Raw genomic sequence first — 25,387 nt, forward strand, 5'->3', positions numbered from 1 at the left:
GGTGCCAACACGCTGAGATTTTCAACTGCTCCGTATTGAAAAGTGGAAAATATGAAATATTAAACATAAAACATCTGTTGGTAAGGGAGCTAGCGTCCCACGGGGCAATGTATAACACCTACCTTTCTCGGAGAGAATTTCAGGAGCTACATACGTCGGAGTCCCACACACGGTGAATATAGGTCTCACTACATGCTTTGCAAGGCCAAAATCAGCCAGTTTCAAGGTGGTAGATTTGTCCTCATTTCGCTGAACCTGTCAGAACACAAAACCCCAAGTCACCAAAACCGTGATGAGAGCGAAGAAGGAAAGTGAATGAGACAACAAGCGTGCAAGGTCAGGAGAAGCAAACAATAAACCTAGAGGAGCTCGTCGTCGATAAGCCCAACCTGACTGCAGGGACAGGTGCTCGCTCACCTTTTCAACCAAGAAACGAAGGAGTTAGACTCCCCGTGCTGTCCAGCACGGTAGCACCATATTGCCACCGATGGCTATTAAAATCAAATCAAACTGAAAATACAGCGTCTCAGATGCACTGGCCACCTTTCAAGTGCTCAAGAGCCACGGATGGTTAATGGCTACCATACTGAACGGTGCAAATACAGAGCGAACGTGTCCATCATCACAGACACTTCCACTGGGCACCACTGAGTTAGCACAAGGATCAATGATTTTTTGAGCACCGACTAGCTTTAGGGAGGACTAGAGAATTCCTGGCGGGTAATGCAGAGTCTGGGCAGAAGAAAAAAAGAAAGGGGAAGAAGAATTGGAAGGAGAGAAGTAGACAAGCAGTGGAACAGGCTAAGTACAGGCCCTAATTTGGGGGCAGCGGGAGGCGTTAAGGACCAAACAGACCCGGAGTCTTCAATTCCGAATCCCAGACTTGCCGCTGGATGGTCGTGGACTGATTTCTTTACTACTCGAAGCCTCTGTTTTCTCATTTGTTTAAAAAGAAGGGGGGGTGGTGATCGTTTCCAGCAAGAAGGCTTATGTCAGGAGTTCCATTCAGTGTCCATAATCTACCTTGCAAAGTTCTCATCTAGAGTAACCAACGGTCCCAAGCTGCCGGGGGCTAAAGGGTTCCCAGGATGTTAAAACTGGGACAGCCTCGGGCAAATCAGGACGAGGTGGTTGTCCTTGTCTGCACGTAATGCAGAATTAATGCTACTGAACTGTGATTTATTCCTACATATGTGAACCGATACACTGGGCTCTGTTAACGTTTTTCCCGAAGGCAAAAGAAGTCAGCTCTGATTCTTCCTTGAGACCCCATTTCCATCGGGTTTTAGAGAAGGGCAGAATCAGGCATTTTGAGAACACAGAAAAGACGGCCACCCTCACCACTTTGAAATGAGTGCGGAGAACCGCTGCCCTCCTCTGTCCTCGTCAAAGGGGATCCCGCCTGAGTCTCCCTCTTTCAAACAAATCCTGGTGACTGGCTTTCTGATGGCTGGTAAACCCATTCCCACCGCCAGGTCAATGAGTCCTGTCCTCCTTCACCCTCAAGGTCATATGCGTGCTAGATGATGTGTTAGGAAGAGGCGGGGCTTCACCTAGAAGAAGTGAATCTCAAGAGGTGAGCATAGCAGGTGTTTGGACCACCCCGCAAGACCGGATAAAGGTACAGACATCGTGTGAGGGGGCAAAGCTAGCCTATCTTGCAGCAAGTAAACGATGCATTGGTTCCCTCCATGCTATGGAGACCGTTTTCCACTTTGCGGAAGGGTTGAATCGGGCACATCAAAACTCCAACCTTCTTCCATACGCGCTGGTACCCAAATAAGCAATCCAGAAAGGCAGCCCGCAGCAGGTCTGTTCGACAAACACATCAGACAATGCTAAGACTCAAGCAGTTGCCTTCCCCATAGGAGTCTCACCTTGACGAAGTCCCAAGCCACCAAGAAATAAAGGCACAAGCCAAAGGGTCCCCAAAGCCCCTCATTCCCAGGAGGTGGGGAGCGAAGCACGCCTGGGCGATACCTGCCTGCTTCCCACTCTTCCGGCTGACGCGGCTCGGGGCCCCGCTTGGGCCCCGCTCTGGGGCTACCCCTGGCCGCCTGTCTGTGCACACCTGGAAGACGCGGCTTCCACCTCGGGAAGGTGTTCTGAGCCCCTTTAGCAGCCTTGCCAGCCAGCGATCACTCTGACCTCATTTTGTCACGGCAAGAAGCCCGCACGGCCTCCACGGGGGAGCTTTGAAGGGCGGATTCCGCGAGCGTGGGATCTTTTCCTCCGGCCTTGTCTGCCTCTTGGGAAAGGTGCCGGCAGCCCGCACAACTCCTGTCACCACATCCTGCCTGGCGCCCTGCCTCCCAATAGAAAGGACAATACTTGGGGCTGTCAAGGTCTCAGGCCCAGAGGAGAAGTCATCCATAAGAGGAAAGAGAGAATAGTGGAGTCTTGAGAAACAAATGGAAGAAGTCCAGCTCTTACAAAGAATAGAAGAATGGTCGCCAGGGACTGGGGCGGGTGGGGTGGGGGGTGGGGGGGATGGGGCACCGGGAAAGGTGGTCCAAGGGTACCAACGTTCAGTCATAAGATGAATATACTCTGGGGGCCCTGGGTGGCTCAGTCGGGTAAGTGTCTGACTCTTGATATCGGCCCAGGTCACGATCTCACGGTTTGTGAGTTCGAGCCCCGAGTCAACTCAGAGCCTGCTTGGGATTCTCTCTCTCTGCCCCTCCCCTGCTTGTTCTCTCCCTCTCTCTCTTTCTCAATCTCTCTCTCTCTCTCTCAGAATGAATAAACAAACTTTAAAAAAAAGTTGAATATGTTCTGGGAATCCAATGTACAGGATGGTGACTGTGGGTAATAAGTCCGTATCATGTACTTGAAATTTGCTAATAAACACCCTTACCAAAAACAAAACAAAACAAAAGGTAACTCTATGAGGTGATGAATGTGGGAATTAACTGGATTGTGGGAATCCTTCCACAATGTATACATGCATCAGATCATCACGTTGAATACTTTAAGAATATTACTATTTTATTTGTCAATTATACCTCAATTAAGCTGGGGGGAGAAATTAATGCATAGTTTTAATTAAATAAGTTTTATTAAATATAAGATTACATACACTTACATTTTGGGGGTTTTTTTCCAAGGCAAGTTCTCAATAAAACTTTCATTTTCCACTTAAAAAACAAATTAAAGGGCGACCTGGGTGGCTCAGTCAGTTGAGCTTCCAACTCTTGATTTTTGACTCAAGTCATGATCCCAGGGTCGTGGGATCAAGCCCTGTGTTCAGCTCTGCACTGAGTGTGGAGCCTGCTTACAATTCTTCTCTCTCTCTCTCTCTCTCCCCCTGCCCCTGCTCACATGCATGCATTCTCTCTCTCTCTCTCTCTCTCTCTCTCTCTCTCAAATTAAAAACAAAACAAAACAAAATTTATGGCCCTTATTGCTGTCTTGAAACCCAGATAGCCAGCCAGTGTTCTGGGGATCTTGGTCACACAGCAGAAATGCCCCAGGGACACAGCCCCTAGAGGCACCCTTCCTGGACCCACCGCCATCTAAGGGGTCCATGACAAAAGCCCTTTTTTGTAACAACTTGGTAACATTCAGAGTTGAGAGACTAGCTCTGCCCCCTCCTGGCAGAGGTGTGCCTCTGGTCCCCCTGCCTCTTGGTTCTGCGGGGCAATGGCAGGCAGGGGGGTGATGGCAGGCAGGCGGGGGGAAGGCTTGGGCGGGCTTCCTCATGGCCTGCACGGAAATAACCCTTGGCGGGAAGAGTCAGTGTCACAAGCCCAGACTCTGAAGCCCCCCTGCCAGGGTTCAACTCCAGCTCACCATTTACTGTGTAACTGGCTAAGCAAGCTGCCCTCTCTGTGCATCCACTTCCTCATTTGTAAAGTGAGGGGTGAATGGGATGTGTAATGACAACTTAGTGAATTCAGATTTCGAAGGTGCAGGGTGCCAGGGTGGCTCAGTTGGTTAAGCATCAGACTTCGTCTCAGGTCATGATCTCACGGTCTGTGAGTTCGAGCCCCGCGTCGGGCTCGGTGCTGACAGCTCGGAGCCTGGAGCCTGCTTCGGATTCTGTGTCTCTCTTTCTCTGTCCCTCCCCAGCTCACGCTCTGTCTCTCTCTCTCCTTCAAAAATAAATAAAAATTTAAATATACATATATATATTTCTAAGGTGTTATAAACAGCGCCTGGCTCCTAAGAACCACGACACGAGTGTTTGTGAAGTAAACCCTATTGTTTTCGCCTTCGTGACCTCTTGGAGAGCAGGACTGACTTCCGGCAAAATGGAAGTACCAGAAGCCGTCCTTGATATTTTCCCTCTCCAAACCAGGCACGGCCCTGGGCCATTCTCTGCTCCACCCCCGGTCCCCACTCTTACATAGAAGCTGACTGCTCAGGGCACAGGCCAGCTGAGCAGTTAATTACCGAGCGACAGTAAAACAGGGGACAAGCCTGGCTGGTATCAACCCAGGCAAGAGGCTCCTTGAGGGCACCTCTAGGAGCTGTAGGAGCAATTATCAACTTGTTTGCGGGCACGGGCTCGCACATCTCTACTGGAATAGGGGCGAAGGCCCCCAGTGCTCCCAGCAGTGTTTGGGGGGTGCTGAGGGCAATGGGAAGATTCCAGCTCTCCCTGAGCCCCAACAGAGCCAAGGGCAAGGCAACACCCAAAAATCCGGGGCAGGCAGCGCTCCCCGGTTCCGCCAGCATTGAGTAAGCTCTCTGAACTTGCTCTGGATCCTGCCAGTGAGCTTATGTCTCTGTAAGCAGAACGTGTGTCTTAATTACTGAGCCTGAGTCACCCCAGGGCCGCCTAATCAATGCCTCCATAATTAACCTAACCGAAGGGGAAGTCACAGACGTAGACAAAAACTCGATTCGGTTTTGCTCTGCATATCGAGACGGATACAGCCCGGAAGGAGACAGGGAGGTAATTATCAGAGTAACCTAGACTAGAAAATCTAATTTGGAAGGGAAGGACAAAACATAGCGCGGTGCCGAGAGTTTCCAGATGGATCATCTACATTAATCACATTTGCTGGGTAATCGCTGAGAAAAATACGTCCCTCACAAACATTTGTAAATATTCCCAACCAAATGATCAGCAATAAAAGCGTTTGGTTGATTTAATAGCCCAAAATGAAATATGTAGCCCCATGTGAAAGAAACTATCCCCCCCACCCCAACTCCAAAACCTGGCCCAACTGAAGGACCCACCAGATTCAACATGGTGGAGAGGCCATCTTTTATTCTGGACATTTATTATATTAGATGTCCAGATGCTGATGCTGACAGTTTCATACACCAGATCTGTGTTTTACGTTATTTCGTGGCCTTTCTGAAACATACGATGCTGCCCCTGGCCTCTTCCCGGTTTCGTGCCGCTCTCTTGGCCACAGCAAGGATCATGCCCACGGCACCACCAACAGCAGGCGCTGGGACCCGGGCGTGGTTAAGATCTGTGGGGCCCCTTGTCCCTTCCAGAAAGTGGCTCGAGACCACTCGTGGTTTTAATTCCCCGGTCTCCAGCTTCTGCTGTCAGCAGGGATGTCACAATCCTTCAGTCGCACATCCTCAGTGGGATTCGAGGCTTCTCATTTATGTCACCTACATGAGCAGCTTAATTGCCTTTAAGATCATGCACTGACTGTGTGAGTTTTGTTTTGTTTTGTTTTGTTTTGTTTTGTTTTGTTTTGTTTTGTTTTATTAACAGGCACCTACCATTCCTGGCTTCCGAGCAAGACCTATCATAATCTCGAAATCAAATGAGTGACATCCTCCCGGGATAATTCTTCCTCCTGGCCTCTGTGGGACTTCTGAAACCACCAGATCTTTCCACCCAGACAGGAGCTTGTACCAAGTACTGTTTGCCTCTGATTGAAATCTCCACCCGGAAAAGATTCCACAACTTGATCCAGCAGTTCAGCCCATTAATGGCCAGCGTGACTTGTGAAGAGGTTCACCCTTACGTTGATTCCAAATTCCACCCCCTACCCTGTTTTCTAAGCCTGCCCTCGGGGGTGATGCCGAAGAAGGGCACGGTCCTCCCAAAGATGGGAAACCGGTATCACGATCCCCAGGTCACCTCTGCCTTCTCTAACTTCACATCTGAGGATCCTCACCTGATCCTTATAAGACCTACCCTCCTGGCCATCACCCCTTCCTTGCCCCCTCCCACACTAAGTTCACTGCTTGAACCAAGAGCACTGTCATTGCCTGAGGGCTGGTTAGAAATCTAGGCTGTCCCAGATCCATGCATGTCAACAAGACCCCAGGGCGGTTCGTGTGCACAGTCAAGTTCTGGATCGTCTCCCATTTCTTCGATGCCTCTTTTAACAAAGAACACCCAGGAATGAACACTACATGCCAGGTGTGTTTTCATCAGGGCAGTAGACCTCAGGCCTCTCGGTGGACGGGACACTGGGTTGCCATAAAGATGGCCAGAGAGGGGCACCTGGGTGGCTCAGTTGGTTAAGCATCCGACTTCGGTTCGGGTCATGATCTCATGGTTCAGGAGTTCAAGCCCCAGGCAGGGCTCCTTGCTGATAGCACAGAGCCTGCTTGGGATTCTGTCTCTCCCTTTCTCTCTGACCCTCTCTCTCTCTGCGTGTGCGTGTCTCTCTCTTCCAAAATAAATAAACTTAAAAAAAAAAAAAAAGACAGCCAAAGACTCCACTCAGTGTCCCTCTCTGATGCCCCTTCCTCAGAAAGCCTTCGCAGTGGATCAGAACATGTTACCTCAAATTATGCCGCCTTGACATATCGATTCTCTTGAGCTGAAGACCCTTGAGAAACAGCAGGGACAAGAAGTACTCTCTGACCTTCCCCTTTCTACTTAAAAGCAGGACACAAAGTCTCCGGTGAGGAAGGTGCCCCCCCTGCCCCAGGGCGGACCACTGTAAATCACCAGACGCTCTGGCCAGGCCAGAGAGGCGCGGAGAGAACACTCCGCATAGAAACCTTATTAAACAACTCCTGTCTCCCGCTAGTTCTCCCACGATTTTACTTTCCGTAACCTGCTGCTCTTAAAGGCCTAAAAACCCCTTTTCCTTTATCTTGGCACTTCTCTGAAGTCTCACCGTTCCTTTAAGATGCTTCTAAAAGCCCCTGGTTCCAACTCGCCATTTGGGTTACTCATCGCTGAATTTCTCCCACGTGTGAATGATGCACATAGGCCCTCTGTTTTTCTCGTTAATCTGTCTTTTGTCAACTTAATTTCCAGGGCCCTGCCAAAGAACCCAGGAGGGTGGAGGAAGAAAGGTTTTATTCCTCCCCTACACCTCAGGGGGCGAGGTTTGGCTGAGGGCCCACCACAGCCCCAGTGCGCACATCTGAACTTGTCTCACCCACATCTCCATTTCTCTATATTCTGGTCCATCGAAACCCACGGCCCCGGGTCGTGTTCCTTCCTGGGCTGTGTTTTCAGCCACCCTCCAACTGCCAAGGTGTTAGGGATGAATTTGCATGGCCCGGTGCCATCTGGACTGCCGATCCGTCTGCATCCGTCACCTCCTTTGCCAGCCACGCCAAGGTTCCCCGATTTGAATCCAGGTGGTCCATGTTATTTACATAAGCAGCCATAAACCATCTGGATGATCTCAAAGATTCAAGAGAAATCCTTCTTTTTCCGAACAATGAACAGCCTCCTCCCCTTCAAAATGGTACCTCCATTTAAATGTGATCTTGTAATGTTCACCTCCGAACAGAAGGTGGCAGCAGAGTACAGATGGTAAACAGAAAGTAGCGGCCGTAAGAAAAACTGAGAGGGGGGTAAGCCTACTTAGTTAGCTTCTTCTTGATCCTTCAGGGTCCTTCTGGCCTCTTCCCTCCAAGGTTCCATCTTCGACTGGCTGTGTGGACTTAGATAATCTTAAAAACCAATTCACACTGAAATACCAATGCCTAAAATCAATTTACGTGTCAACAGCAAAAGATACCGTCATACAAAAGAGTGACTGAAAACGTTAGTGAAAACAAAGTCTTTCCTAGGAACTGTCATATGACAGGCCAATGATAGGCCTTCATCCTAGTTCTTTTCTACTTAATTAACATCTGATATGCATCCCACAATTGTCTGGATGCCTACTGTGTGCCAGGTACTGTCCTAGGAACTCGGAATAGGGAACGAAACAGATAAAGTCCTCGCTCTCATAAAGCCTTCTCTCTACTAATAAATAATGTTCAAATGAATATGTGATACGTGTTATGATATGTGTGATATGTGAAATGATATGTGTTATGAAGAAGAAAAAGTGAACTGAAGGCTGTGCTGTGCTGTGCAGTGTCGTTTCTATTAACCACGTGTGGCTATTTTTAAAGAAGATTTAAAGCTCAGTTCCTCAGACACCCAAGGTCCATTTCAAGTGCCCATGCAGTAGTGGCTACTGTACCAGGCAGTGCAGGGATAAGACATTTCCATCATCACAGAAAGTTCTACTGGACAGTGCTAGAACTGACAGTGACAGGGGCTGGTATTTTAAATAGGAGAGTTAAGGCAGAACTTGCTGAGAAAGGGATGTCTGAAAAAAGTCAAGCATGAGCCATAATCCGAGGAGAAAGCTTTTTGGGGCATGCTTGGCTTGAAGGAGGGACAGAAAGTAGGGGCAGAAGCAGAGTGAGTGAAGGTGTCAGTGTTCAGAGTGGAGCTTTAAGAGGAAGCCAGAGGCCATATCGTGCAAGACCTTGGAGGCCACAGAAATGAACTTGGCTTTTATTCTGAGTGTAACCAAAAGCCAGTGATGGCCCTAAGCAGAGGAGTTACAGGGTCCGATTTACATTTGGAGAAGATCACTCAGGCTCCTTGAGGAAGGTGGCCTTTAGAGGAAGAAGGAGGACCGGCAAGGAGGCTACTGCAATAGTCCCAGCAGGAGATGATGGTGGCTTGGTCTCGGGTGGTAGAGGGGAGGTGGGGAGAAATGTCCCACCTAAGGGCGGAGAGAAGACTTGAACGGGGAGGGTAGGGAAAGGGGCTCCAGGGCGACTCTGAGGTTCCTGCCGTGAGCAGCTGGGTGGGTGGAGGCCCCATCTTTGTGACAGAAAAGGGTGGTTTCGGCACAGTAGGGGGTGAGAGCCTGGCTGGAGCTCAGGACAGAATGGAACGTGGAAAACTACAAATGGTGAGTACAGACACGTTTCAGGGTGTGTGTGTGGGTGTGTGTGTGTGTGTGTGTGTGTAGTTCATAAAGTGGGGTAACAGCTGAAGGGGGATGTGGAGAAGACAAGGTTTCGTTTTCTTAAGTTAGGAGAATATTACGTATGTTTTTGTGATGACGGAGCCAGCCTCTGGGTTAGAGAAGTCCGGAGAGAAGCAGGTTCCGGGTGAAACCCAGCTTTTGACATCCTGGGAGCGAGACGCCCATCACATCAGACAACCAGGTGGTGACCTGAAGTAAGCGGCTAAATGGGAGCCCACCCCATGTGACCCAGGAAACATCTCCGGCTCACCAGCCACTCCTCCACCAGCGGGGCGGGCCACATCTGAACCAGACACTGGACCACACCCCAGGTTCCGCGGCCAGACGCTCTCAGCTGGGGGACCTCCCGCAAGCCCCTCAGCCTAGTGTAGCCTCAGTTTCCCCACGTGTACATGCAAGTAACGAAGCCTTCCTCAGAGCTGACCTGAGAATTCTATGAAACTGCAAGATGCAGAGAGCAGCGAGCAATGTGCTACAATCACGTGACAGGAAAGTTCTAATGGGGTGTGGGTTCCTGGGGGGGGGGGGAGCACAGAGCGAAGAGTCAACGGCAGGGGGGTCCTCCACCACCATCGCCCCGGAGATACCTGACTGTCTGGAAACATCTTTGCTTGTCACAACTCGGGGGATGCTATTGGCCTCTGGCGGGCCGATGCCAGGAGGCTGCCAAACCTACGATGCCCAGGACCCGGCCCCCAGCACGGTCATCCTGCCCAAACGCAGGCACAGCGGCACAGTTGAGAATCCTGGTGGAGAACGACAGAAATAGGGCCACAAGCATCAGGTTCAGACTAGAGTGATGACGCCCTGGCAGAGGACACGACGGAGGTAAGCAGCAGGGTGCTTTCAAACAAATGCCCGGACTAGCGTGTGATTTCCGCACTCTGCTATCTCTTCGTATGGAAACACGAAGACTGCGCTCCTCCCCACCAGCTTCTCGGTCTCCCCGATACCGGAACCCACCCAGCTCCCCGACTCTCGAGGAGCAAAGTCCACACTCGGGCATAGAACTCTCCAAGGAAATCATTCAATCCAAAGTCAAGCAACGGAACCGTCGAAGGTCTTGCAAAGATGCGAGAGGCTGCACCATCTTGCGGAAGAGCTCAGAACTAGGACTGAAACTACCTGGGTCTCGGTTTTAGCTCTGCTGCCGCCAGAAGAGCCAGATGGCCTCCACCTTGCCTTTTGCTGAGCCCGTCTAAACGAAAGCAGGCTGAGAGGAAGTTTCGGAAAGCATCTGAGAGACGCCTTGTCCCACAGGATGAGGAGGCCCAACTTTCCGTGAAGTTGGGAGCCTCCCAAGAGATCCAGAGAAATTACCCACGAAGTTTGGGTGATTCTAGAAACAGAGGTCTGGCGGGCACGTCTTATCTACGGCTTCCTGAAGGGTATAGTCTCCCAGATTTGCCCTACAACCAGCAGTCCCCGAGACCTCCTAAGAGGGATCAGAATCATCCCTATAGTCCCACAATAGAGATGGAGAAAAGAGTGAGGGAGGCCACCCCAAAAATGGCCCTGAGCCAGCCCCATGCTGAGCGGCGGAGGGACCCAGAGGGGCCCACGTGGGTGGTCCCCCCTCCCCCACCCACTCCAGGAGCACACCATCTTCAGTGACCTCAAGAAACAGCTGGTGGGTGGTTTCTACGTCCCCACCCAAACCCTCCAAACAGGGAAGGGTACCTAAGGGCCTGGCCACGGGGCAGAGTCCCCAAGACAAAGCACAAGTGAACATCTCCAAAGTGTCCTAGGCTAGGAAAATGGGCGTTTTGAAAGTTTCTCATGCCCCATTCACTGTACCTGGTCGGGGGGCCGAGGTGAGGCTAAAACACAGGCCACGGTGTAAGCAACAGGGTGGAAACGTGTAGTGGCCAAAGAACCATACTCCCCGCAGGGCCATGTGACACGGAAACATAGACAGCCCTTCCCTAACTGGCTGGCACAGGAAGATACACAGGCCGGCAGGGTCTGCTGGCTGGGTCACCTCCTCCCTAGCTGTCCTGCCGGCTCTAGAAGACACAGAAGTCTGCAGAGGCAACGCACCGTGTGTGCACCCCGTCTCCAGGCACAGCCGGTTCCCAGGCCCACTCTGAGCTGTAGGGCGGCCACGGCTCGTGCCCCCCCTCCCGCAGGCTCCCCTTCCTTCCCACAGAACCTAGACTCCACCCAGGCCCCGGGCAACTTGCACGAGGAAAGGTGGGCCCATTGTGACTGGGCCCAAGTCCATCACTGCGACCATGCCTCTTTTCCAAGGGGGGCCCCGTGATGCGCCAATGAGCTAGAACGGGGCGGTGCCGAGGGGGCAGATTCTCTTCGACTTTCAAAAGGGAGAAGGCCAGCAAGAGTCTACCCCCTACTTTTCCTGCCGTTTATGTGGCTGTGACAATGCGATCCGTGGAGAGCGGTAGACAGTTGGGGGCCCTGAGAGAAATGGCAAAAACGGCCTGGACGTGCTTGACCTGCTCCATTAACCATCCCCGTAACCGCCTGTCTCCAAGCTTCTGGTCACGTGAGACAACTAGAGGCCTCCGCTGTCGGAGCCCTTGCTCCGCAAGGTGTGCTCTTCGGACCCTTAGCATCCCCTGGGCCTTATTATAACGGCAGCGTCTCAGGCCCCTCCCCACACCCACGAAATCAGCATCCACCTCTCATCAAGATCCAGGTGCCTCCGGTGCACAAGACGGGTTGAGAAGTGCTGATTTAGCCCACTGTAGTCAGATGGTCCTGCCACAGCCGGAAGGTAGGTCCGCTGTCACCAGGAGAGCCAGTCAGGGGGTCCTCTCCGTCTCTTTATCCGCTCCTCGGCCCTTACGACGCGTCTGGCTCCCCTGGACGCAGACGCAGGCAGTACCTGCATGGGCACACATCTTTGTGTTCCTGCTTCCAACTCCCTCCCAGAAAAAGCTAATGAACCGACATAAAGCACCAAGCCCACAATGACAGGGCCGCGCACGTAATTTGTCAAACTTCGCACGGTCGAGGTCCTCCCTAGTAAAGAAAGCCAAAGTTATTAGAAACAGAATTATTATTGTCATGGTCGCCATTATTTATTCATGGGCCTCCAGGGGTACCCTGGGATCTGACAAGGTCAAAACATCAGAGACGGTTCCCAGAGGGCCAATTTAGCATCTTGAGAAGGCACCTGGGGCCAAATGCCTGGGCGTGCTGCCCTCATAGATTCTTAGACACATCTTCCTTTAACCTGATTCTATATATTCTATCCAACCGGCTGAAAGGCTTCGAAGGGTTCTGTCCAGACACGGAAAAGTGGACTCTCCTTGCCGATGAAAGGTTGGGGAGGGATCAACAGTATCCATACGCACACAGAATGTCCTGAAGAGATTTACCAACTTGCTTCCCCAGGGGAAGGGCATTTCGAAAACAGAGATTTTTAAGAAACTTCACGTCAGACCCTCGAATGGCTCACAGGCCATCAGTCTCTTGGAGCGACAACAACACACACGAACACAAGTATTGAGAGGACAACAGACTGCTGGAATATTTACCTTTACTAAATGATTTGAACTTCAGGACTCCTTGGGGGGAATGAAGTCACAATTTTAGAAGAGATTCAACAAGGTTGATAACTATGAATCAGGTTTTAAAGGTGCCTCCATTACTGATAATCTACTGTCTGCAGTATATTATGAGACATCGACCGTTGTAGGTGACTCTTTCAAAAGGAACAGACGAAAGAAAACCTCGGTTATCAAAATGACCCAGTATCTAGAATTGTGACGACTTAAATCTCCTGAAACTTCCGGCTCTGTGGTCAAGTCACATATGTGGGTTCACTCTATGGACACTTTTTATTTTCCTGGAAACTGTTCACATGGAGGCCGAGAACCACTCTCATGGATACAAACCTGAAGTCGTAACTCTCGATGTCTCCTGTGGAATTCACCCTGGGGTTCTTGAGATGAGTTGTAGCTCTTCTAAACCCGTCTTCTCACCGATGTGATCAATACTGGCCAATGGTCTAAAGGCTTGCATCACTGTGCTTTTGCTTTAGTGACTTCGTGTGATTGCTGAAATCCCCACTTCTTGACGGTGCTAAGTATACCTTAACAAGATACGCTTCCTAGTCCTCCAATTTTTAATTAATGCAACGGGTGTATAAATGCATGTGTGAATGCCTGGACCATTAAGGAGAGGACCTGGACACCCGTCTCAGATGCTACGGGGAAAGGAGACGGAAACTGGAGCTGGGACAGAGAAGTCGTGTCGCTGGCGAGGGAGAACTGCGCACCGTAACTGCTAGCAGAGCACTGATCGCTGAGTCCTCGCGCATCAAAGTAGAAGTGGGAGAAAGAACTTAGAGAACTAGAGCACACAAAGCGACTGGACAGGGTTATTTCCGAGGGAAAATGGACAAGATGTGCGTTTGCCCGTTTTTTTAATGTTTGTTTATTTTTGAGAGACAGACAGAGTGTGAGTGGGGCAGGAGCAGAGAGAGAGGGAGACACAGAATCTGAAGCAGGATCCAGGCTCTGAGCCATTATTTTTAACCTTCCATATCTTCCTTACCAAACTTGGGGACGTAGGTCTCTGACCTGTCCTAGTCACATTCGGAAAATCTAGAAAAGTCTGTTCCCTTCCCAGAACCCACGAGAGGCTAGAAAGAGCACCACCTTTATCCTTGATGAGCTGGGACCTGTCCCCACACCATTTCCCCTGGACTCCGAGGGTCTCTGCTCCAAACACTTCAGGGCGACAGTGCCTGCCGCCTAGCCCCTGCCTTTCAGCCCGTTTCCAAAGCCAAACCCTGCCCTTCTGTGGGACAGATGACCTCAAATGGCCTGTGCTCACATCTGACATCCCCTCAGTGTGTCCCCCCACACACACACACACCCTCAGCTTTCTTCGCCGCGGTGTCTCAGTTGTTGGCCGGAAGTAGCCAACAGTAGCCACTCCCCAGGCTGTGTGGGCTGCTCCAGGCCTCCTCACCTCTCTGGCTCCTGTCTGCCCCCTCCCCTCCTCCCAGGGCCCAGTCAACACCACACAGCACATTCCAACCCCACCAAGGGAGCACACGCTGGCAGGAGAAGCAATTAACATTTCTGCAAGCTGGAAATTCTCATAATTAAAACTTCTCTTGCAAGATCTCAGGAGTCGAGATAACCCAAGGGGAAGAGGCGTCTTATCAGGACACGTGATCGGTAGAGAGGGATAAACTCAGTAATACAGGCCTAAAATTATACCCTGGGGCCGAATTATTAGACACAAATATTTCTGTTGATTAAAATAACATGAGAAGCTTGCTATAGTCCTAAGGAGCGCTGGGCACATTCAGAAAGTCTCTAGAAGAAGCAACAGTTATAATCACTCATGGAATCCGAAGTTAGTTCTAACGTGAAAGCGCTTTCTAAGTTTAGCAAAGTCAGGTCTTAGACAGTAGCCATCTGCTGAAGGACAAAGAAAGAATCACCTTGATAACCCAAGTCTCCGTACAAGTGCAAAACACTAAATGAAGGGCACCTGAAGAACATTAATTGATGAACAGTGGCCAGCCTGGTCATATTCAGGAAGAGTAGATCTTAGAAGACCAGGCAAGTTTGTGGCGTGTTTATCATACCAGCAAATTTAGAGAGGACGACCTTCTAAACCCAGACCACAAGTCCACTGTCAGATCCAGCACTATCCAGAGCTCTGTCTGAAAAGCCAATAAACACTGGCATTAGAGACCATTTAGACTTCTGACATGACAACACGTTGAACTTGACTCACCCAGAAACAGAACCAATATGGCCTATAAATGCGACAGACCTGTTCATTTTCAGATAAATGCAACTTGACAAACTGCAGGACAGAAAAGATACTAAAGTATTTCACAAAAGATGGCTCAGATATGTATCTCCCTGCAGTTTCTGAGGAGCCATATGACCACACACACACACACACACACACACACACACACACACACAAGGTTTTATAAAAAAAAAAAAAAAAAAAGAAAAGAAAAAAAAGGGAGGGGGCACCTGGGTGGCTCACAGGTTAAGCGTCCAACTTCAGCTCAGGTCAAGATCTCATGGTTGATGGGTTCAGGCCGTGCGTTGGGCTCTGTGCTGACAGCTGGGAGCCTGGAGCCTGCTTCGGATTCTGTGTCTCCCTCTCTCTCTCTGCCCCTCCCTGGCTCATGCTCTGTCTCTCTCTCTCTCTCAAAAATAAATAGACATTAGGGGCGCCTGGGTGGCTCAGTTGGTTAAGCATCCGACTTCGGCTCAGGTCATGATCTCGCGGTCCGTGAGTTCAAGCCCCGCATCAGGCTCTGTGCTGACAGTTCAGAGCCTGGAGCCTGTTTCGGATTCTGAGTCTCCCTCTCTCTCTGACCCTCCCCCATTCATGCTGTCTCTCCCTGTCTCAAAAATAAATAAACGTTAAAAAATTTTAAAAATAAATAAATAAATAAGTAGAAATTTAAAAAAACATTAAAAAAAAGAAGAAGTGGGCTTTCTTTGAGATCAGAAAAGAGAGAAGGGTCTAAATACAAGTTACAATCCACACCAATAAATAAGTCATGTACTGAGACTGAAAAATGTGCCTCTCAGAACACACACACACACACACACACACACACACACACACACTTCACTGCCCTTAAGGGCACTAAAAACACACCTGTACTGACATGTCAATCCATGAAGGGTTGCCAAACGACTTCTCAGAGGCAGTTAGCCTATCCATGCGAAACATTCCTTGCACTTCTAATTCCTCAAGGAAAAACTTCTCCCTGAAATCTAAACCGCTGCTTTCTCCATTTTAAAAACTACCAACGAGTAGGGGCACCTGGGTGACTCAGTGGGTTGAGCGTCTCACTCTCGGTTTCGGCTCAGGTCACGATCTCGCAGTTCGTGACTTCGAGCCCCCGGCATCTGGCTCTGCGCTGACGGTGCGGAGCCTGCTTGGGATCCTCTGCCTCTCCCTCTCTCTCTGCCCCTCCCCCACTCACTCGCTCTCAAAAATAAACAAACAAAAAATAAAAAAAAGTAAAAACTGCCGACAAGTGAGTCCCTTGACACAAGTTAAGAGCCTCTGTGGCTCAAGAGATGAGCTGGTTCAACAAATGGTTCTGGGACCTTGTTGAGAAAACGCGAGCTTAGATGACTGACCCCAAAAGAAAACAATCCTATAGGATAAATTATGTCAGTCCACATATTCAAGAACCTGTTTCAGCGTTAGAATGCTTTAGTAGGCATATGCCCAAAATGCTCAGCTCAGGGAGGACCCACCCGGGCCTCTAAGCAGAATCTCTTCTGCTTAGACAATTCAGTAACACATCAGAGGCTCATTCCAAAGCGTCCGTTATAAACAGCGCACGGCACACCACACACGGAGAACACCGGGGCTCAGACCCAGAAGACAGAAGAAGCAATCAGGAAGCAAGTGAAGAGAGGAGGAGAACACTTCCCTAACGCCGAAGGGAAATTTCTTCAAAGGGAGCCATCGGATAGTAATGCAGATCTCTCAGGCGACCAAATTGCTTCTTCAGTTCTCTTAAACTCAGGCAAAACCAAGGCTGCTTGACTGGGTGGTCAACACAGACCTCATTTCGCCAGCTAATTGGCTGGATTCACTCGGTATTTCTGTTGCGTGTGGGAGAAGTTTACAGACAGATTAATGCCCCGTGGCAGCACGTTCCCAGGCTGGGTCTACGGCCACGAAATGAAAGAAAGCAAGCTCACGTGCTGCCGGAAAGAAAAAGTAACGTGGCTCATCGAAATCGTGTTCCCCATTCCCAACTGCTCTATCTGCAGCAATGTGGCTTTGGATGCCTGCTCCTGACATCCACCTTAACATCCGAGTCATTTCTAAAGCACGACAGTCGCCACCGCTGATGGAATGCTCGCTGTTGTGCGGGCAGCGTGCTATGGTCCGAGTTTACTCATTCATCTAAGATTCAAAGAAGGTCCACCATGGGACAGAACTGTTCTGGGTTTGGGGGTAAAGTCTGAATAAAACAAAGCTCCTGCTGGCATAGAACGAGCTTTCCAGTAAGAGGAGAAAGAAAACAGAAGAATAAATAGGGGACGTATCAGGGGGTGACCAGGGCTACGAACCAAGTAGGATAAGGGTCCCAGAGGGTGACCGTGTGAAAGCATGCTGTCCTAACACAGACCGCCGGGAACACGCGTGCCGTTCAGAACACTGCATTTACTAACTCGCTGCTACAAGAGAGAATGCACACCACGGGGAGCCAGGCATCCAAATAAGAGGGTGTTCAAAGGACTTACCTTAGGATTTGGCTTGTTAGCTGACTTGGGGGAGGGGTCGAGAAAGCAGGATTTTGCTCTGAATGGGACACGGCCAGGAAGGGAGGGTTGTTCTACAATTCGGTGTCTTAGTAATTCTTACCAAGGAGAGGGGAGGAATGAAATGAGGCAGCCCCTCCTACTAGCTGACGGGGGCCTTACTTGTGGTTTGGGCAATCTTGGTTTTACGTGCATTTGGACATGATTATAAAGGGTTCTTGCTTTTGTCTTAACCCATCTTTAGCTGACGGTGGTGTTTTGGGAGCCTATTCACGTGGGCGCCTATTTATGTGAACCAGGAGAACACCACGGCCGAGCTGAGCACGCGAGGCCAGCTCCTGGCCATCAGGGCCTGCTCTTCTCTTTCCTGTGCCCAATCTTCCTCCAACCCTGCCAGACAAGTACTATTGCTATTTCTCTTTCATAAATGGGAAGCAAAGGCCCAGAGAGGTGAAAGACTTATCCTCCGGCAAGCAACTCAGAAAGCCAGGATTCAAACTCGGGTTATCTGACTCCAGGACCAGCCTCTTACATCGGCCTCACACAGGGGCCCCCCCGCAGCGCTGAGCCCTTTGAATACCCTTGACAAGCTGTTACCTTCCAAAGGGCCAGGGGGCATTCCGGTGGGAGGGCGATGCAAAGCCCGCGGGGGAAGCTGCCCCCCACCCCAGACCAGGCCATGCGCCTGGTCACTGTCAAGGTGAAAGCATTTTTCTCCCAGGAATGAGAAAGCATGTCCCATTTTATCTAAACTGGAAGGTTTCTTTTTCAATAATCATCAGCCCCAACGCATCTCAGCAGCCTGTGACCGACGACCTGGCTTTTAAATACCGGAAGGAGAACGCTAAGGCAGCACGAGGGCCACGTCCCAGGATGCGGGGGGAGAACCGCTAGGAGGCGTACTTGCCAACCGCCAGGCAGTCAGGGCTTACCAGCAGGTTTTCGGGCTTGAGGTCCCGGTGCACGATGCTCTTGTCGTGCAGGTGCACAAGCGCCCTGCACAAGTCCATGAGCATGAGCGCGGCGTCGCGCTCGGCAAACTTCACGCTCTCGACGATGGCGTCGAAGAGGTCCCCGCCCTGCACGTACTCCATGATCAGGTAGATCTCCGCGTCGGTCTCGTACACCTCGTGCAGCTTCACGATGTTGGGGTGGGAGAGGCTCTGGATGATCAGGATCTCGCTGTCCACCATGTCCTCCTTGCCCTTGAGCTTGGACTTGTCGATGATCTTCATGGCGTAGGCCTGCCGCGTCTCGCGGTGCCGGCACTCCTTGACCACGGCGAAGTTGCCGTCCCCGAGCACGCGGCCCGCCTCGTAGAACTTGTGCACGTCTGCCGCCAGGAGACCCGCGGGCCGCCGCTTCCGGCCGCCCCTGGGCTCCCGGTCCCCGCGGGCGGCCGGCTTCCTGGGCCCTGACGCGGCCGCGCAGGTCTGCTGCTCCCGGTGCGCGTCCGGCTCGCCCCCGCGGGGCCCGGGCGGCGCCTCCGGGTCCACCGGCTGCTCCCTCCGCGGCCAGCCGCCCTGCCTGCTCCCGCAGGCGCTCCTGGCCTCCCTCCTCGCGTCCCGCAGCCCCTCCTCTCTGACCGGCGGCGCGTCCCCCGGCTCCCTCCTGGCCTTGGCCGCAGCCTGAGCGTGCCCTTCCTGACCTTCGGGGTCTCTGTCCTCCTTCTTGTCTGGGTGTCTGCCGGGCTTCCTGGGCTCCTGGGTGGGGTTCCTGGGGCTGCTCCTGTGGCTCTCGGCCCTCCCCCCTTCCTCCCCGGCTGCAGGGTGGGCCTCGGGCGACCGCCGGCAGCTCCTGGTCCTCACCAGCTTCTCGGCCGCCGCCTCGTACCTGTGGCTCTTCCCCAAGTCCAGCTCGCTGGTCCCCAGGGACAGCCTCTCCCTCTGCAGGCCCTGCTGGAGCTCCCTCTCTCGCCTGCACTTCTCACACCGGATGATCTCACCCGAGGTCCTTTCGATCTCCACGCCCAGGTGCTTCTCGCCGCTCACAGGTCTGTCCAGAGCGGCTTCCCTGGGCGGCCTGCTGGCAGGCTCGGGCTCCCGCTTGCCCCCGACCCACTTCTTCTGGGGCCTCGCCCTGTCCTCCGGCGCTGGCTCCACGGGGGCCTGGCCCCGATGTCCGGGGGCCGCCTTGGACGCGCCAGCCTCCCCGCGGCCCTTGGCCGCGTCGCTCTCCCCACAGTGGTGACCCCCTTTCAGAGCCCTGCTATAGAGCCTGCTTCGCAGCCTCGGAGAAGGGGCCCGGCTGTGCTGGGTCAGGGTCAGGGCCCGGGCTTTGCTGGGGTAGAGTTCTTCTACGGCTACCTGAATGTTCTTCAGGGTTAACGGTTCTTTGCCCATGGCTATGAAAGCATCCCCTTCCCTGAAGAAATCGGAGACGCTCCTGATCTCCTTGCCCTTGAGGTTAAAGAGCTTCCTCACGCGATCGTTCTTCCATCTGGGAAAGCCCAAGGCCTCGGAGATGTCCGCCAAGAGCTGCTCAAAGCTCTGCACCGACCGTCTGTTGAGGAGCAGGGTGACCTTCCGGAGCGGGTGCCCGCCCAGCTTCACCACGGTCACCACCCTGGGCTTCAGCGGGCTGCTCTCGGCGTGGACGGGGTGGAGGCCATTCTGAGGGCCGAGCACGGGCGCGACGGAGCCCCGCGGCCCCAGGAGTGGTTTCTCCAGGTTCCCGCGGCCCGCAGGCAGCCACGTGCCTTGCAGCTTCCGCACCGTGATTCTGGAGCTTAAAGATTTTAGAGAATGGTCACACAGGCTTCCGCGTCCTGCAAGAGGAAAATGACAACACTGTGTCAGTCGTGATGGGTTCAAGGGGCCCACTGGCCTTCGCCAAAACTTTACTGAAGGTCACGGGTTCTATTAGGGTCTGTAGGTGTGATCGTGGAGGGTCTGTTTGAAACGATGGAAGCCTGTGCACTTGGGACCTTATCCCCGGTCTCCCCTGTAAGAGACGAGGAACGCCGAATGGAGTCAGCCTCGGGCCTGGGTCACTCCTCTATGCCTCCCAGGGACCCCCAGAATGGGCCACACGTGGAGAGTTCTCACTAGGCTAGGCCTGACCCTGGAAACGCAGCCTCTGCCCCCCTGAAGTGAGCCGACTCTCCAGGATACACAACGGAGATCACAGGCCCAGGGTTTGCCACCCAGGAAACACCAACAAGTCAGAACGTTCCGGAGCTGGAAAGAACCCAACTTTCCCCCACCTCTTTGCCAGGAAGAGTTTTCTCAGCTTGACTTTCAACTCACTGGAGGTGAGGTGGTACCTGAAGGGGTGATGACCACCGACTCTGAGACAGACCTGGATTTGAACCCTGGCACGGCCACGGACTACTTGTGTGAACGTGGGCAAATCACTCATGCTTCTGTCCTTTCAGCGAGGACGTGGGGATGCAAAGGGTTTTTGTGAGGGGCAAACGGGAAAATTATTGTGGTTCACTCAAAGGGCTGTTTGGCACACAGTGAGGGCACAGAAATTAACACTGTCCTTAGAGTCTCAATATCTCTTTTGTATGGTATTTTCATTTTGGTAGTAATGTATTACACTGGGAAGGCAGAATCCACTTGGCATCACAAGAACTCAGGGACCAGCACGACAGGGCGGGTATTTCTTAAAGCTGTGACTGAGATTCTCTTACACCGGGGGTTGCGGAAAAGAAAAGGAGGTGGAAACAAGTTCGGTGTAGGTACAGAAACTTTCTTCTCCAAATGGCTTTTCCTCTCAGAAAAAGGGAAAGCTTTAATAGTGAAAATACGCTCATTCTTGGGGCGCCTGGGTAGCTCAGAGCCACAGCTCAGAGCCTGGAGCCTGCTTCGGATTCTGTGTCTCCCTCTCTCTCTGCCCCTCCCCCGCTGTCTCTCTCTCTCTCTCTCTCTCTCTCTCTCTCTCTTTCTCTCTCTCTCTCTCTCTCAAAAAGTAAACATTAAAAAATATTTTTTAAATACAAAAAAAAATATGCTCATTCTCTATTTACTCCTTAACCACATAAATGAATACAACAAGACACTGTGTTTCCTGATCAGTTGGCCCAGCCAGAATGAAGCAGTTGAGGCAAAAGCAGTTCAATTTCCATTTCTGTCCAGGTCAGGAAACAGGAAAACGACAGAATCGGTCACGGAGTTCAACCATGAGGGTGGACTGCGGCCTACTTACATTGCCCCCAAAGGATCCATATGTCCTACCCCCCATGTAGGAATCTGCCATTTATGCTTCCTTTAAAAAGAAGTTAAACAGGGGCGCCTGGGTGGCTCAGCTGGTTAACCGTCTGACTTCGGCTCAGGTCATGATCTCACGCTTTTTGGGTTCGAGCCCCGTGTCGGGCTCTGTGCCGACAGCTCGGAGCCTAGAGCCTGCTTCCGATTCTGTGTCTCCCTCTCTCTCTGCCCCTCCCCTGCTCACACACCATCTGTCTCCGTCTCTCAAAAATAAAAAAATGTAAAAAAATAAATACAAACAAATAAATAAATAATAAAAAGAAGTTAAAGATAATCCTTTCTATGTGCATTTGAGTTGTAGCCGGAACCCCAGTTGTGCCAGGATGCGCAATTTGGCCCAACATATTTACACGGAATGCCTTTTGTGTTTCAATTACAACGTACAATCTGTTCTGAGATGATTTCCATCTAGACACAGGTGTCAAATTAGATGACAAGCACTGGCTGGTACCGACTGATCTTCTCACATGTCATGCATTTATAAGTTTAGCACTCACATTTACAGTGAGACTGCGGACATCTGGTATACCATTTCTTCTCATAATCTCTGTCATCTGCCTCCATTGTTTGAGAGAGTTTAGAGAGATCTACAGAAGCCATGCCAGTCTGCATTTCCTCATGGGGAACATTAAGGAAGGATGCCGAGGAAGATGACCTTCTCAAAGAGAAGGACCTGCTATACCCGTTCGGCACGCTAACTAAATGGAAAAGAGTTCTCTATTCCAGGGAAGGGAAAGGAGAGGGGCTTTCAGGGAAGAACCAGAAGTACATGGGAGCACGTGGTGAGTACATTAGGGGTGCGGGAAGAGTTTAGCACAGAAGGGGGTTCAGGAGGGTCCCAGAGAAGGGTCCAGATGGGATGTCAGGGAACCCTACAAGAGTACTCATGGAACGGGACAGACGCTGGTAGGGCTGACACACTGAACGGTGACCGAGGATGGCAGGCAGGTATGTCGTGATGGGACCTGGGGCTTCAAGGTCCCAGTGAAACTATGGAGTTTGGGTATGGCCCTGTGGTACCCAGAGTCGGAGTGGGGGTGGGGGCATGCTCTCTGGGATGGCTGTGCCCAACCAGATTCAGCAGACCTTACCTCAGAGCCAGCCCTGATTCCTGGTGGCTAGAGGAGCAAACTGGGGTGCTCAGAAAACACAGCCTCCAAGTGTAAATATTTTTATCCCCTCTTCCACAAGCCCCCTTTTAAAAATCCTTAGTCCAGAGCAAAGTTTTCTTCTTTAAGGGTGAGAGGATAACATCAGCAGACTCTGAAGGCCTGGTCTTTAAGCACGGGGAGCAAGCATTAGGGAGAGGAACAACATAGCCCGACCTTGGGGCCCTGGGTTCAGCCTCCAGCAACAGCCTCACCTCCCGAGCCTCACCTCCCACAGCACAGTGGTCCATTTAGGCTAAGCATAAGCAGCGGTGTCCTGGTACCCACCCCCCATCCATCCGAGCAGAAAGCCGAAGACCAGGCTGTGTCTGCTTATCTCCAACAATTTACAGAATCAACTAAAATGGAACCCTGTGCGATTGCCAGTCCTTCCATCGTGACCGGCAAAGAAGCGGAAATGTCATGTGGCTTAACCTGAAACGATCTAGGATAATAACCCCTACCCTGTCCCCACGTCAACCACAAGCAGTTAAAGAAAGTACAGAGAGTAAAAAGCAAACACCCTAAGGCCCAGTCCTCGGTCACCACGCTTGGAGCTTCCCGGAAACGGACACAGAAAAGGATGCTCTCGTAGCCCTGTTTTTCTAGGTTCCTACAGCGACGTCAATTGGCCTTGATTTGACAATACACTGCTTTTGCCTCATATACCCCAGACACAAATATGTGCAGGGTCTCTCCCCAGGGCCAATCTAAACCCCCACACACAGCAGAACACACACTGCTTTCGCCGAGTCTCTCCTCTGCTCAAGAACCTACGGTGGCTCCTTATTACCTTCCCGGAGGGCCAAACCCAAACCCCTCCCCTGGATAGGTAAGGCCCTCCAGAACGCGGTGGCCTCCGCCCATCCCAGCCCCACACCACCCTCGGTCCTCACAGCCACCGAAACCTCACCATGTCGGAAGACCTGGGACCCACGGCTACCACCAAACCTTCCCTGACCTCACTTTTACAGTCCACTCCCTCCTCGGAAGCTCGGTTCGTTCCTTAAAGCAACACTTGGCAGGGATGCTCGAGACCCAATACCGGCGCTTGGCTGCCCCATATCCGGTCTCCTCTGCGGCACGTCTCGGCTACTTGTTAGTTCATCTTCACAGGAGTAAATACTCTCCCTCTCGACTGAAATCAAGCCCCCTAAAGACAGAGACACCATAGACTGTGTAAATCCCCCCGGCACCCCCGCCCCCCAGTCGGTACTGCAGATCTGGGGAGTCGGTTCCCAGCCCTCACATCCAACACAAGGGCCGAGTCTCAGTCTGCCGGCTGTCCTTGTAGACAACGGAGTGTGGCTCCTTTCAGCTCTGGCAGACAGCACACCCCAGGCCTCCTAAAGAGACTGGAAAGGCAAAAGAAGACACGATCACAGACATCCACTTTACTTCAAGGAAATCTGCCAATGCAGCATTTATAAAGAGGGACAGGTAGGGGACAGCAGTACATCTTTGCAGAGTTTGTGACAGCTTCGTTCCAGAGGCGTGCAAAGAACACTGGACACAGCGTCAGAGACCTCATTGAAATCCTGGTTCTAGCAGGCTCTTACTTGCCATGCGACCTTCGCAGAGTTATAGCATCTCTCTGAGCCCCAGTCTCCACATCTGCCAACCACGATACCTCGGTCGTGCTGAAGGTGCTCAGCGTGTGTTTGTTTTCTTCCCTCTCCAAAAGCAAACAAGGTCTTGTAACCCTGGCTTTCCCCCAAATCCACGTAGATCTTAAGAGCAAAGAGAACACGATGCTAAATGTGACTCAGTGGGTGAATTTGTCATCCAGGTAGTGACTGAAATAGGAGACAGGAGGGACAGGGTACTAAGAGAAACACTCCAGCAAACTGAAGCATACAGCAATTCTGGGAGGATAAGCCAACTTCCTGCTCACTGATCCTAGGTTCTCCGACTGGCGTCAGCCAGTAAACGCGGCAACTGCATAGACAGTTTGCTGTCATTGCCTCCAGTGGGTGTGGCCGCTGACAATCCTGTCTCCTATCGGCTGCCACGATTCATAACCTGATTCTACAAGGGTCAGCCCTACACCTTATCATACTGACAAGGCTACTAAAATGACTGGACGTCACATTAATCCAGTTTCCTGTGTGATCATTTAATAACACTTTGTTTGGGCGGTACCAAGATTAAATGTATATATATATATATATATATACTGCTAAAATTAATCTTTTACTTGTCTTTTTTAATCAGAACAAAACGAATGTACCTTTTCCTACTCATTTTTAAGTCATAACCCGTACGTCTAACAAAGAAAAACTGTGTCTGAGGTCAGCATTAACTTTGGAATTCTCACCTTGGTTCCTAGAAGGCTACAATGACACATCAAGAAAAAGAAATGGGAGAATCGCATCCAAACTGCCGTCAGGCGTAAGTAATCCATAATCACTTTTTAAGCATTGACGAATTAGGAGTGCTGAAAGGAACGGAAATCGGTGTTTCGAAGCATCTGGTGACACGCAATGCAACAACAAAAAACAACAACAACTGATGGGAAAATAAAAGCCAACGCAGCTAGGGGCACGCAGTCCCCATTCCTCGCAGAGACGCTTCCCCTGAAACGTGTTCCCTTTCATCGACCTCGTATTTCCGGC

At 51.5% G+C, this 25,387-nt stretch overlaps 1 protein-coding gene across 3 annotated transcripts in view; it reads right to left on the reverse strand.

Moving 5' to 3' along the window:
• The window catches only part of DCLK3 (doublecortin like kinase 3), a 31,682-nt gene extending 11,521 nt beyond the window's left edge, over positions 1-20,161 (reverse strand). For 2 of the 3 annotated variants that reach the window (XR_007155433.1, XM_047873914.1), the window contains exons 1-2: positions 18,343-19,895; positions 123-255 (exon numbers count right to left, since the gene is read on the reverse strand). Coding sequence is in view for 2 of the 3 variants with exons in the window: in XM_047873914.1 (XP_047729870.1) it covers positions 123-255; positions 18,343-19,752 (1,543 nt within the window). In the remaining variant the exon portion in view is untranslated. Of the gene's footprint in view, positions 1-122; positions 256-18,342 lie in introns of all 3 variants that reach the window. The other variant, XM_047873915.1, reaches the window with a different exon arrangement.
• Between the last annotated feature and the right edge of the window lie 5,226 nt (positions 20,162-25,387).

The sequence above is a fragment of the Prionailurus viverrinus genome, chromosome C2 (genome assembly GCF_022837055.1).
Source record: "Prionailurus viverrinus isolate Anna chromosome C2, UM_Priviv_1.0, whole genome shotgun sequence".
Taxonomy (NCBI): Eukaryota; Metazoa; Chordata; class Mammalia; order Carnivora; family Felidae; genus Prionailurus; species Prionailurus viverrinus.